Raw genomic sequence first — 13,655 nt, 5'->3', positions numbered from 1 at the left:
GCCTCCCAATCGCACTGTTATTGCAAGATTTTTGGATCAGATATTCTGCCATGTCAATTGTGACATTTTTCTCAATCAATCACTACCATTTGCATAGGCCTCACTGATTGTTACAGTTTCAGCGTGTTACAATGTACTGCCGTGTGTGCATGTGTTGTTTCAGATTTTGTGCTTTTCCTGTTGGGTCGAAAAAAAAGTTACGAAACCCCACCCTCTTTTCTAACTGTAAACGGAGACTAGCTGTAGTGTGGTTCGCGATCGGGACGAGGGAAGACGGCGAAAGACAAGACATGACAACAAAATGTGAGATTGATATTATCACGCGTTTGGGATTTTACAACAATAACAAAACGCCGTCGTTCGACCGAGAAACATGGTGACGCGCGGCGAACCGAATAGGGCCGTATTTGCGTGCCTCTCTCTTTAAAAGACATCGACGGAGCAACTTTGTACGGTCCTTCCTGTTTAAAACTCAATTTAAAAGATTTTTTTTTACCTACGTAAGGAAAATGCGAACACTTGACTCGCCAAGGAAACGGTCGTCTGGTGCTAACAGTAACAAACAAAAAATATTTTAAAAAAACGGCCATGGACGTGGAATCTGCTGACAAATACAACAAGTTTGTATAAGCGCCGCGGAGCTGCACAGAGCCGCCTTGGCAACTCCGGGAACAAGTTTGCCGTAAAGCACATTTACGCAGAACTGAATGCCTCTTTCCTGCTATTCTTCTCCACTTCTCTGCGCTTCCTGCTTACGATGACTGCCGTTGTGAATGGCTAAAAATACAGACTTATCCAAAAAGTCAAGATGGACTACTAAAACCGACATGTTTTGATAATTTTGCTGTGCGGTATTTCAACAACTTTCTCTACAAGTGACTCGCTCGCTAGTGCATTTTGACTACTGATATCGAAAATATGCTATACTGAAATGTATTGTTCCTTGTTTTACATTTGTTTGCAAGTCACTGGTTACTTTTAACATTTCCGATACATTTCGCAATTTGTTGGCTTTGAACGCGGGCTGTGTTCGGAAATCGACCGCTTGAGAAAAGCTGTGTTCCACCTGGACCCTACACAGAAAGTTGCTGAATGGAGCCAATTTTGTACTTTTACGCGTTGGCACACTTGACAGAATTATTTGTACACAGAACTTACTCTTTCGTTTGGCGGCTGCCAACTCAGATGAACACCTAAGCATCAGATGCCTAAATTTATGAGGGATTCTTATTAGAATCAGTCAGGTTTGAGGATATACATTTTTTATCTGTGGGCTTGGCTCTTGTATGTATTTTCTGGTTCCTGATGAGCCTAAATACACAGAGCGGAAAGGGAGAGAGGCGAGGCGCTGTAAAGTACTTTTTGTACTTTATTTTCTCTTCGATTAAAATTCAATGAAAACGCAGTGTGAAGCTCCATGGAGCCGCTGAAGAATATTTTTGCCCGCGGTCCGCTGTCAAATTGGAAAGGTCTCGAACAATCGCAGAGGGGTAACTTTACCAACCCCGTATGGACCGCTCTGTTCGACTATGAAGCGTCGGGGAAAGACGAACTGACGCTCCGCAAAGGCGACCTGGTGGAAGTGCTGTCTCTGGACTCGGAGATATCCGGAGACGAAGGCTGGTGGGCAGGCAAGGTCAACAATAAAGTGGGCATATTTCCATCAAACTATGTCTCGTTCAAGCCAAGCGGATATGGGAAACTTCAGGGATCGGCGGTGGTCGGGGAGCTGAGCACAGCGGTGGTGGGGCAGTTCGAACCGGAAGAAGTGGATTTTAGGGAGCTGAGCTTGGAGGAGGTCATCGGGGTCGGCGGCTTCGGCAAGGTGTACCGCGGCACCTGGAGGGGCGAGCTGGTGGCCGTGAAGGCGGCCCGCCAGGATCCGGACGAGGACATCAGCGTGACGGCGCAGAACGTGCGGCAGGAGGCGCGGCTGTTCGCCATGCTCACTCACCCGAACATCATCGCCCTCAAAGGAGTCTGTTTACAGGAGCCCAACCTGTGTCTCATAATGGAATACGCTTCCGGCGGCCCCCTGAGCCGGGCGCTGGCCGGGCGCCGCATACCCCCGCACATCCTCGTCAACTGGGCCGTGCAGATAGCGCGGGGCATGCTCTACCTCCACAGCGAGGCGATCGTCCCTGTCATCCACCGGGACCTCAAGTCTAACAACAGTAAGTCAGGCCATCATTAAAATGTATATGGCATTATTTAACGATTAAATTGCAGAAGTGGCGGGCCCGCCAATGATACGTGCCTTAGACGTTGTTTATTACAGCAGTGTGAAGGGGAAAAGTACCTTGATTGGTTTACATAGGTAAATGATTAATTTAGCTGCTAGCGCAGCCGGTTTCAATTTGGCATTGCCTGATAAGGCTTTTCTGGCGACCCTGTTCGAATTTCCGTGGATTCGCTTTTCACTCTGGGCAATATCACCCTGTTCATTTCTCTTCAGTAAATGATTGATTGTTTTGATTTACAGTAAACACGTCCACAGGTAAGGTTATTGGGCTTTTTAAAAGAAGGCTTTTGCAGGCCATGACTGTGGCCTTCATCAGCTTTGTACTGCAGTAAGCATGTAGAAGTCACACATTTGCAGAGTATGTTGAAAAATGAATGAAAAAGAAGTCTGAAAAAAGAAAAAGAGTAACCTGGACTAATACCTGCTTATTTCAACTGCTAGTGTGTGTCCTTGTTTCAGAATGCAAGGTCCTTATGAAAGTATGGAAGAGACCGCAGAGAGCTGTTGCTTTATTATTGCCTGTCTAGCTTTATGTGGTTCTTCATTTCAAAGCTGTTTAAAAAGCCTCCCCCTCCTCGTACCTGTAGTTTTGTATTCATTTGCAGTGCTTCCTCACAGCCAGGCATCTGTGACAGATTCCTGATGATTCCTGAGCTTTCGGTCTGTGAATGCATCCGGTCACCCTGGATTCACATGGTGTCCTGTGTCACATGGCCTAAACACATGGTGCCGGCTGTACAGCCCAGGTTGCCAGATGTATTTACAGATTTAAAGCTGGAGTTTTCTAAAATATGATGCATCCCAAGTCTAAAATACGAAGCCAAAATCTCCAGTGCTTTTACATTATTTGAAACCGTAACACCTTAACACCAAACTACCAAGGCCAGTGATTTTCTTGTTAAGTTTCAGGATTTTGGTTGAAAAGATATTTACAGAAATAAAGAGTGGCAGCAGTATGGTTTAGGGGAAAAGGTACAGGTTAAGTTCACAGGTGAGACACGTGTTCTTCTGTGCTGAAAGTCGCTTTGGAGAAGAGCATCTGCTAAATAATTTAATGTAATGACACACTGCTGTTGTGCCCATGGGCAAGGTGCTTAACTCGAATTGCCTCATTAAATATCCAGCTGTATCAATGGATGACATGTAAAAATGACAAACTGTGTAAATTGCCCTGGGTGAGAGTGCCCACAAAGCAAAGTGCAGTAAATGTACTATGTAAGTAACCTTTCCTGATGGATTTTTTTTTTCCAGTCCCATAAGCCTGAGCAGCCAGGAGGCAACAAGTCCAGCCTGTCTGGTCAAAAATGAGAAACATGGCACCTGCATTTACAGCAGTGCTGTCTGTCTGACAGTTATTGGAGAACGTTATCAGCAGACTGATAGGAGTGAATTCAGTGAGATACAGAGAGTCAAAGAGACAGTTCCCCGTCATACAGCCAGCCATCAGGTACAGTATTCAAAAAGACCTGGCGCTGGTCTGATGGCATCCTGAGATTCCATCGCAGGGATATCAGTTTGCATAAATAACCAAGGAATGCCTTATCCTGGGTGCTCCAGGAGACTGCTTGCCCAGGTACCGGTACTCAGGAGCACGTCTGTGGGATTCACACCTGTGCCATCTGAGGGGAGTACCTGAGTGGATTACCCTTTTTTAAAAATGGATAGAGCTTAGACACCTGCTTGTCAGTGGCAGCAGAGTAGTTACAGAATTAGTCATGTCGGTTGGTGTAGTCACAGAATCACTCGTCAGTTGCTGTAGTTACAGTAATAGACATGTCGGTTGCTGTAGTTGCAGAATTAGAGTACTCACAGAATTAGACGTGTTGGTTGCTGTAGTTACAGAAATAGATGTGTTGGTTGCAGGTCTGAGCTCCTCGTAGGGCACTGCGGTGTCAGTCTTTATCAAAGTGCTGTCCCTGAAATGCTGCAGTGGAGTGCTGGGCTGTATAAATGAACAAAATAATGACAAATGGATGGGTTCAGTAAGTGGCCTTGGGTAACACAGTATTCAGTCCAAGTAAATTATTACATACATGCATAATATAGGAACTTAATGAGAAATGACTTCTACCTAAAAAACCTGTTTTTTTATTGCAGTTTATCTTAAGTGTGTATTTTGAGAACAAAAAAAATTGAATATTAATAATAATGGCATCATATTGGTGCTGCTCTTGGTGCACAGTCCGTAGTGTGTGTTGTAGGAGGATCCGGAGCAGAAAGCAGGAGGAGCACAAGCTGTTGGAATATGTTGCGAAACAGAAAATGCGCATTGATACAGAGGGGAACAGCGGCAGCGGAGGTTATGAAACGGGTACAGTCACACACCGTCGCATTTAACAGCTGGACTTTGTAGTAGGGAATCGTGGGGACGTCACAGCAGGTAGTCATGAGAGCGATTACAGGATGGCTGACTTCTTCAGCTATGGGATCAGTAAATGATTAATATTTTTAAGTTTCGCACATGCGAAATGTGTGCGTCATCTGCATTCACAGTGGTTCCTTTCAGCTGTACTGGGTTCAGTTTGTAGCCGGTAGGTTTTGCTGTTGCTGGTCTCATGGTTGAAAGTCTTCAGAATGCACATGCTTTCATTTTGACTCCAGTGCGAAAGCATAACGCCACCAAGCCTCTGTCATTCATTACATTACATACGAAGCGTCCGTCATCTCTCATTACTTGTGACGCCTGGACCGGATCTCTCAATCCAACGATTAAATGTCCTCTCCCCACCTGCTCACCCCTCGAGCCTTGAGTTTGGGACTCCTCTCAGTGGCCTGGGAGGGCAGAGCCCCTCTGTTTCGTAAAGAACGCTTGTGTACGCAGATTGGCGGTTTGTATGTGGAGTTTCGGATGGAGCGCAAACCCTCCCTGTACCCTTAGATATTACCGCTGCCGCCTGTTCCTCTTGTTTGAACGTTGTTTGTAATCTTTGTCACAGACCTGCTGCTACTTGTCTCTCTGGTTCTGTTACGCCCGTGTGCGGGATCCTGCCTTTCTGTTCTTTTGTCACAAGGAGATGTTTCTGGAGACCTCTTTCGTGGTGTCTTTTCGGGGGGGAGGTTCCCTCCTCTGATCTCAGCAGTGATACCTTTTGAAGTGAAGTGAGCCTCTGTGGTGAGAGTGGTTGTCAGAAAAGGTGGGATGGTAGAGGTGCAGGGAGACTGCGTTTTCGGTGGACATCCCCTCGGCGTTTGAGGACATCCCCTCGTGCGTGAAATGATATCGCAAACTTACGACACGGATAAAATGTTGTCCTTTTCTTCTGAATGGCCTGTGGTGGAGGAGTGGAGGAAGCTCTTAGGTGAAGTTAGCTCTTAGTGAATGGAGGCTTATGTCACGATTTCCACTGTTTGGGTCTCTAAAGTGACATGTTTTAGGAGAGGACTGCTGTGCGCTCAAAGACCCACTGTGTGTGTATGCGTGGCATGTGTACGTTCCCCTCTAATGTATATCGTCCTAGGTTAGTGTGTATGTATTCCATTATGAGTGTGCGGTGTGTGTTTCTATGTATATGTGTGTGTGAGAGTGCCTGTGTGTCTTGTCTGTGTATACGTGTGTGTGTGTATTTCTTTGTGAGTGGGTGTGTGTGTTCCTTTATGTGGAAGATGCTGATTAAACAGGATCATTGCAGATCTTGCTCTGAGGAGGGCCTTGGATCCTGTCCAGGAGCCATAACTGGAATTCCACTCAAAGTAAATACAGGGTACTGGACAGAGCGGGAAGCTGCTTCTCAACACCACACACATACACACGTGTGCACCCACACACACACACACACACACACTTTTTTAAACTCACACACAGTTTCACACTTTCTCTTACACAGAAACGCACACACAAGCATTCATGCAGAAATGTACACACTCTCTTTCTTTCTCTCTCTCTCCCTCCTCTCACACACACACACATCTTCTCTCTCTCTCTCTCTCTCACACACACACACACACACACACACACACACTCACACTGAAATACACACACGCTCACACAAAGAAATGTATACACATGCATAGTGTCATACACACACTGGAATACAGACAACCCTTACACACATGCTCACAAATAAACACACAAACACACACGTGTACATAAATCCACTGGCGGACAGACACCGCCAAACACACACTTGTACACGTAGACAAACAGATGTGCGCACCCGTACTCAAACACACCCACACGCACGCAGAAGGGACACACACTCTCTCCCGGATTGTGGGGAATCGTGGGAAAAGGCCAAACCAAGCACTCCTGGAAGTCTGATTCACTGGTCTCTTTCAAGAGGAGCTCAGGCAGATCAGGGTTCAGCGCACAAGCGCCCGATACATCGCCCCACCAGCATATTTTACGCAGGGCTCAGAAGGCCACACTGTAGAGCCTCAGTCAGGAGGGAGCTGCAGTCAGACAGGCCTTCATGCCCGAATGTCGTGGGGTTCAGGGAAGGGGAATGTCACCCACTCAGCCCCTCCTGTAGAACTGTGTGGTATTTAGCAGAGGGATCCACTGGAAATGAGGGCCTCAAGCAGACATGAATTAAAGCTGTGTTGCAAGGAGCAGAAAGCACCAGCGCTGGACCTGCTCATGACCAGCCGTCAAAAAACAAAGCAAAATACCTGCTTAGCTATTCCATTTCACTAATTCAGTCCTCCTGTAAGTCTACAGTGATTAGATGAATGTTTGGAGTGAACAGTAATGAATGAGCTGAATGTGTTTGGGGTGAACGGTTGGTGATTGTTAATACAAATGGCGGTTCCTGCTGTTTATCACGTTCAGATGAGGTGTAAGACAGAAGGCACAGTCTTTTTTCCTAGAATGCTGTCTTTTCCGAAAAGTGCCCTGGAAAAACTTGATAGTCTGCACAGTCTGAACTTCGGGGAAAATGCACCCCTCAGGAGGAGGGTGTGTTTATATACGGCCAATTAAATCCTGTGAAGAGCGTGGGTTATCACAGTCTGCTATTACCTGTGTCAGCAAGGTGATTGCTGTGTCCTGTGATGCCAAAATGTGGGTTGTGTACCCTTTTCCAAGGGCACCCCCAGGTTGCAAGTTCATTGGAGTCATGCATAGAGAAGATAAGTGGGTGTTGCCTAGCAGTCAGTCTGGATACAGAGATGGCCCAGAGAAACGAGAACACAAGTAGGAGTCAGGCTCTGAAGCACGGGGTGCCCTCATACTGGCACGATGGACCGCGCACTCAGCATCCGGCTGATTGGGTGCAGGCCTGGTAGCTGCTGGGCCTGTTTAAACGTTTCTCACTTCTAACCACAGAGCTCTGCTCATGGCTGCTTTGTGGTTGGTCTTGGCGAGTGGAGTGGAGCTCATGCTTTACGGGGGTTGTACTCTACATTAAACAGCAGCGATGGCATAACACTGCTGAAAAGAGCAGATATCATTCGGCTAAAGGATTTAGTTCTACAGCCAGTTTTGATTTGGTGTGTGACAGCTGCCTGTTGTAGGTGACAGTGCCCAACTGTGTAAGTGACAGTGTGCTAGAATCTGTGGTGACAGTACTGAGGTATTGTTGGTGACAGTGCTCTAGTGTTAGTGGTGACAGTCCTCTGGTATCAGTGGTGACAGTGCTCTGGTGTCAGTAATCACAGTGCTGTGGTATCATTGGTGCTCTGGTATTAGTGCTGACAGTATTCTGGTGTCAGTAATCACAGTGCTGTGGTATGAGTAGAGACGGTGTTCTGGTATCAGTGGTGACCGTGCTGTGCTGTGGAGTCAGTGCTGAGAGTGCTCTGGTGTCAGTGCTGACAGTGAATGGATGTCATTGGTGGCAGTGGAAGGATCAGTTGTTCCTTAGAGGGTTGCTGTACAAGGGCTATTTGCACCGTATGTAGCCCTGCTCAGTGTGTTGAATAATGCGATTTTCCTCATGTAGAACTGGTTAGGACACATGTGAATGTGTGCTCACAGGGCAGTCATGGAAGGTAAACATTTAATGCCAGACACAGCTCTGCACAATAACTCTACACATGAGCAGAGTGTTTACATGTGTAGAGAAATCACCGTGGAAACCGCTGCTGTTGACCCGTCGCGAGGAGGGATGTAGGTTTGGCGTGTGAGTCTGAGCGAGCGGTGTGGCCCTCAGGGCGAGCGGGGTCTCGGGGGGCCCGTCTCGCCGCCTCCTCGCCAGAGTTTGGCACTTCCAGACGATTTTTTCTGTTGTTGTTTTTTTTTTTTTTTAAACTTCCTTTCTACAGAAATGTTCTGTTCGCTTTCTGTGGAAAAAGTAATAGCGAGAGAGAACAAACGCATGAAAGAGGCAGAGAGCAGAACAAAGAGGAGGAAGGAGAGATGGGAGAGGGTGAGAGGAAACCCGACAGGGCCAGGCGGGAGAGGAAAAGGAGAGGCCTTCGCAGGAAAGGGAAGGGGGACGAGGGTTTGCCCGACCGCGCTGATATTTATGTTATGATCCCGTGTGAAGCGCGTTTTAACCCCTTGAGTTTGAGACGCCTCTGTCCCGATTCTGAGGCCTGCGGCAGGCAGAGTCCTGTTTGAGGCTTTTGCAGGGTGGACCGGACCCTGACTACCTGTCCCACCTTTTCTGGGGTGGATCCCTGCAGTCGGCCTGTTCCCCCTCCCAGGTCTGGAGGGATGTGTGTGAAGTCAAGCTTCCCAGAGCGCCACACACCTGTTTGTGGCCTTGAAATTGCAGGTAAATGAGCATTAGAGACTGCAGGAAGAACATAGCTCTTGTTGTGGTTTTGTGTAACGGAGACAACACCCTTGTGTAACGGTTTGGGCCTGCTGAAAAAGGAGGTTATTGTTCGCCTCTGTTTATTGTTCTGCTCTGTCCTTTGTCTCTCGTCTGTCGGTCTGTTTCATTAAGATGAGCAGCTCTAGACGTGGAGAGTAGACTTGGCACAGAGCTGTGGAATGTGATAACGTGTAAAAGATGCAGTTCTTTCCACTTGAATTAAGAGAGGAAGGAAAGGTTTGCACTTCTGCCCAGAAGCGCAAGAAAGTGACGCTCCCAGAGCCTGGGAGGGAATTGTGCAAGGGGTCGAGATTTCAGAGGAACCGAGATTGCGCTCACACCTGACGCGATTTAGCCAGTCGCCGCCCTCAAACGCTGGCCCTGGTGCGGCCAGAGAGAGAGAGGCCTGTGTTTGCCAGATTCCCGAAGGAGCGCAAGTTAAACTTCAACTCGCTTCAAAGACCACCACCCCGTATCGGCTGTCTAGACAAACGGTTAAATAGGTGACGGTGGTGAAAAGGTGACCAGGTAAGGGGTTAGGATACTGTAGGGACTATGTTTGGGGACTGTTTACTGTCAGTGCAGGCATCCCGTTTTAGAACGCATTTAAACTGTTTTTAGGAAGCATCTATTCACTTATGGCTTAATTAATTATCAGACACAAAGACCCAAAAGCGCAGCTGGTCTGGGGGGCGAAGGAAAGCCTTTTCAGCTCATGTTCATCCATCTTTTCTGCCTTTGGCAGAGAGGAAACGCTCTCTGACGCCTGCATTTAAATGGGGACTTCTCAGAAAAACAGGGCCTGTGGCTCCAGATCGCGGCACTCGACCCAAAGAGAGCACCGCTCTCAGGCCATTCGGGCTGACTTTGGATACTGGTGTGAAACGCTGGTTCAGAAAGACGACAGCCGGGTTTTTGGGGCAAAGCCTGTGTTTCGACTGACAGAAATTTTCACCAATCCAGATGCTTGGTATTGGTACAATTTACATTAAACTGCATCTGTCACTAGTCTAAGAGAGTTATAATTTGAAAAACCTTACATAATTACCAAGATATCAAGTTACATACATAATCCATTTCTTAAAGAAAATTTCAGTATGTTTGGATTTTTTTTTAAATTTTTCATTAAAAATGAACAAAATAGAGGTAGTGCATTTAGTCTAAATAAAGGAAAGTTATCTCTTCCCCAGGCTATTGAGAAATAAAAACAAGTTAACATATGAAAAAAATATTTTTCTTTTATTCACCTAAACAATTTAATGTAACTGAACACAAGCTTGTTTCATTTTGTTTTTTATCCTTTTTTTTGTCTGATATCTTCTATGAATTTTTTTTTGTTTCAGTTTCATTTTTTAAATACTCGTCTACAGTTTCAGATTTGGCTACTGTGCAGCTACTCCTAGTCTACTTGTTACTGGTTGTTAAAGAAGTAGCGTGTAAAGTTTAATGTTTGAGGCATTTTTGCGGCTTGTTGCGCTTTAGGCTGGCTGTTGACTTTAGTCCAGGGGTGAGCGGGTGGCTGTCACAGAGGGGAGAATGAGAGGAAGGGCAGCAGTGTAGCGTAGTGCTCATAACCAAAAGGTTGCTGGTTCAATTCCCCACAGGGGCACTGCTGCTGTACCCTTGGGCAAGGTACTTCCCACTATAGCCTCAGTAAATATTCAGCTGTATAAATTGATAATATTGTTTAAAAAAACTGTATCCAATGTAAGTGGCTCTGGATCAGAGTGTCTGCTGAATGTAATTTAATGGATGGTGAGAGGAAAGTGCTGAGAGGGTGAGTCGAGGCAGGAGTGGTGCCGTCTGGCTGTGTAGGACACACTCAGACTTTTACGCTCATTGATGGCACTTTTAAGTTCTTTTTATGGCAGGTGGCTTTTATTTGTTTCGGTCCAAACCCGTTAGTTTTGGTAAGCGATGGATAGTGGTTGGTCAGAGGAAGGTCAGCCCACCATGGGGGGGTTCACTGAAGTGTGTCAGGGGGTCATCGTCCCTTTTCAGGAATGTGGACTGAAACTGAGCGTACGTGACTCTAAGGCGGCAGGTTTTTCCCTGAGCTGCCTGACGCCGCTGGAGCTTGTCTCCCTACCCCCCCACCCCCCGTGCCGATGCCCCCCCCCCCCCCCCCCCCCCCCCCCCCCCCCCCCAATCTCTGTTCCCTCCCTCTCTCCCTGAGGCTGTTTCGGCGGAGAGGCCGCAGAGGCCTCCCGGAACAAAGCCCCCGTTCTTTCTGGGAAAGCCCCCACCCTCCCCGAATTCTCCCGTCGCCTACGGGCAGAGTGTGGCCTGGTGAAGCACAGACGGAAAGGGGGGCTGGAGCACGGAGAGCGGAACCATTCTACCCCCCCCCAACCCACCCGACCCCACCCCCTCGAGCATTCCAAGCATTTACACCTCTTTATGCGCAGGTGGGCGTGTCCTACTGCTGATGTCACTCCTGGAGGTTCTGCCTGGCTGTTGCTGCTACTGAGGATGATGATGATGATGATGATGGCAGTCACGCTGTTCGTCAGTCTTTGCTTGTTCTGCGCCTGGCAGAATCACAAATGGATGGCTGACTTTTGCAGTTGTCCACCCCCAGCTCCCCTTCCTCTCTGGAGGACTTCCTGGCCTGGTGTCCCGGGTGACGTCAGCAAAGACGGGGTCACGTTCTTGCACGGAGAAACGCTTTTGAATTGTTCTTCTGCTGAGCCCTCATGCGTGGCTTCAGTCCCTGCAGACGCCTGGAAGAAGCCGCAGACACACATCATCAAGTGTAATGTGTGGAAATGCATCGAACCCAGGCAGAGATGCAACCTGCTGGATACTGTCTCGCTTTGTATCATTATCAGATTCCTTTCACCTTTAAAACAAAACTAGAGCTGTCTCTGGAAAAGGTCAGACGTTTAGGTCATTTTTTGTTGAATTGAAACCTGAAATGTATTTTTAGCGTTCCTGGTAAAAGTGACTAAGTAAATGTTTATTGGATGAAGTGGGCACACACTAAGTCCTCGCCTCTTTAAGGGGAATTTGTTAATGTTTGATCGACTACCCCTGTTTCTTTTTAAACTACAGGCCCATGACTGGTCTGATTTTCTGTATGGGTTTTGTGTGACTCTTTGAATAAGCGGTTCATTCAGACCAAATACAGGAAAGGAAAGATTTTATTGGGGATTTGATGAAGTTTTCCACATCCGTTTATTAGAGAAGACAATGGCAGTGTCTCCTGCCAGCGAACCATTTTAAATTATTATTTACTGAGGCTTCTGTGGCATTCTGTGTTACCTGTATATTTCCTACTTTAATTCAGAAAAACAACTCACTGATTTGTATTCCCTGACTGAACTGATAAAAGTAGCGAGATAGTGGCCAGTCGTTGGGTTACAGTCATATATTGGAAAAGGCTAGGATTGGGGTTGGCCGTATCTGTAGTCCAAAGCAAAACACATGGCCTCAGGGGAAAAAAAAACACCTTCATGGAGAGGCCGGTTTACTGTGAAAGACTTTTATTAGAGCAGTGATTTCAGGCTGTGAAAGCCTCTCAGAGAATCCCCTCTGCCTTGGTAGTCTTGGTATATTCCTGGCATGTTCAGGAAGGTGGATCAGAGAGGGTTCAGTGGCCTTGTGGCTATTTCATTATCAGTCTCTGCCCTGATACTGGAAGGTCAAAGGTTAAATGACATATTGAAGCAAGGAATGTTATGGTGGGTTATGGTTATGGTGCTTGGACAATGTGACATAAATGCCAGTACTAAGATGGGTCTATGCAGCCTTTCCTGGTGGTTGCCAGACTGAGTGTGTTGAGTTTAAGTGGAAAACTTAAAGCAAATTGCTTGGGTTGGACGGGTTAGGTTGTACCAGGCTGCTGAGCTGGTAGATAGGTAGAGTTGTGTTGGGTTGCCAGGTCAGAAAATTAAGAGGTGAGTTGACCTGGCAGTGAGCAGGGTGGAGGTAGGTTCGGTTTCCCGATGCACCTACAGCAGATGGTTCATTGTGTTATGTGGTTTATGAAGGTTCACACAGTCCAACCATATTAGATTTTGTCAGTTGCCTCCCAAGCTAAATTTTTTAAATAATAAAATGTTAACTAGATACCTGTTAAGGTTTCCACTTTGGTTTGTAAGTTCCTGCTGGTGGGACAGCAGTGGTGATTGCCGAGCTTGCCGGTCTGACTGTGGAGAGCAGAGAGTGGCGGTTGTGTGGTCTGAAAGCTGTAGAACACTCTGCTTGAGTGCAGGATGTGGAGGAGGGACTTGTGTTTGTGGGGAGATTGATGAGATGCTGGTGTGCGGTGTGGTCGTCCAGCAGGGGTCACAGCAGGTCAGCCTTCAGCTGACACCTGAGCCAGGCCCTGCCCTGGAGGAGCAGACCTGTGGAGCCCCTTCCTTGTCTGCCCTGCGTTCGGAAAGCTTGCAGCTGATTGAGTCATTTCTGCTCGTGTAACAGACCCCATGAGAGGCTAAAGGCTGCGGCCTATGTTAACCCCAAGTCAAGAATAGATTTTCCATTTCTGCTATTTTGTTTGTATTGTAGGGAGAACTGTGTTTTCTTTTTCTCCTTTTTTTTTTAAAAAAGAAAGGAAGGGTTTAAGCCAATGGGCTTCACTTCCTGAGTGTGAGGTCATGGGTGCAGGCCACAGGAAGTGCTGTGGTTATTGCCAATACTTGTTTTTCATGCATTATTGCACAGCAGAACTTTTGCAACTAAAGAGTCAGGCAGCCGCTGTTCCTGCACTC

General features: G+C 47.1%; 1 protein-coding gene across 1 annotated transcript in view; it reads left to right on the top strand.

Moving 5' to 3' along the window:
• The first annotated feature begins 236 nt into the window (after nucleotides 1–236).
• Nucleotides 237–13,655, top strand: part of LOC118790820 (mitogen-activated protein kinase kinase kinase 11) — a 29,288-nt gene continuing 15,869 nt past the window's right edge. The window contains exon 1 of the mRNA XM_036547893.1: nucleotides 237–2,174. Within this exon, the coding sequence (XP_036403786.1) occupies nucleotides 1,418–2,174 (757 nt within the window). The 5' untranslated portion in view covers nucleotides 237–1,417. The remainder of the gene's footprint in view (nucleotides 2,175–13,655) is intronic.

Source organism: Megalops cyprinoides, chromosome 16, assembly GCF_013368585.1.
Source record: "Megalops cyprinoides isolate fMegCyp1 chromosome 16, fMegCyp1.pri, whole genome shotgun sequence".
NCBI lineage: Eukaryota > Metazoa > Chordata > Actinopteri > Elopiformes > Megalopidae > Megalops > Megalops cyprinoides.
Note: the sequence above shows the minus strand (reverse complement) of the source record. Positions and strands in the feature narration are given on the sequence as shown.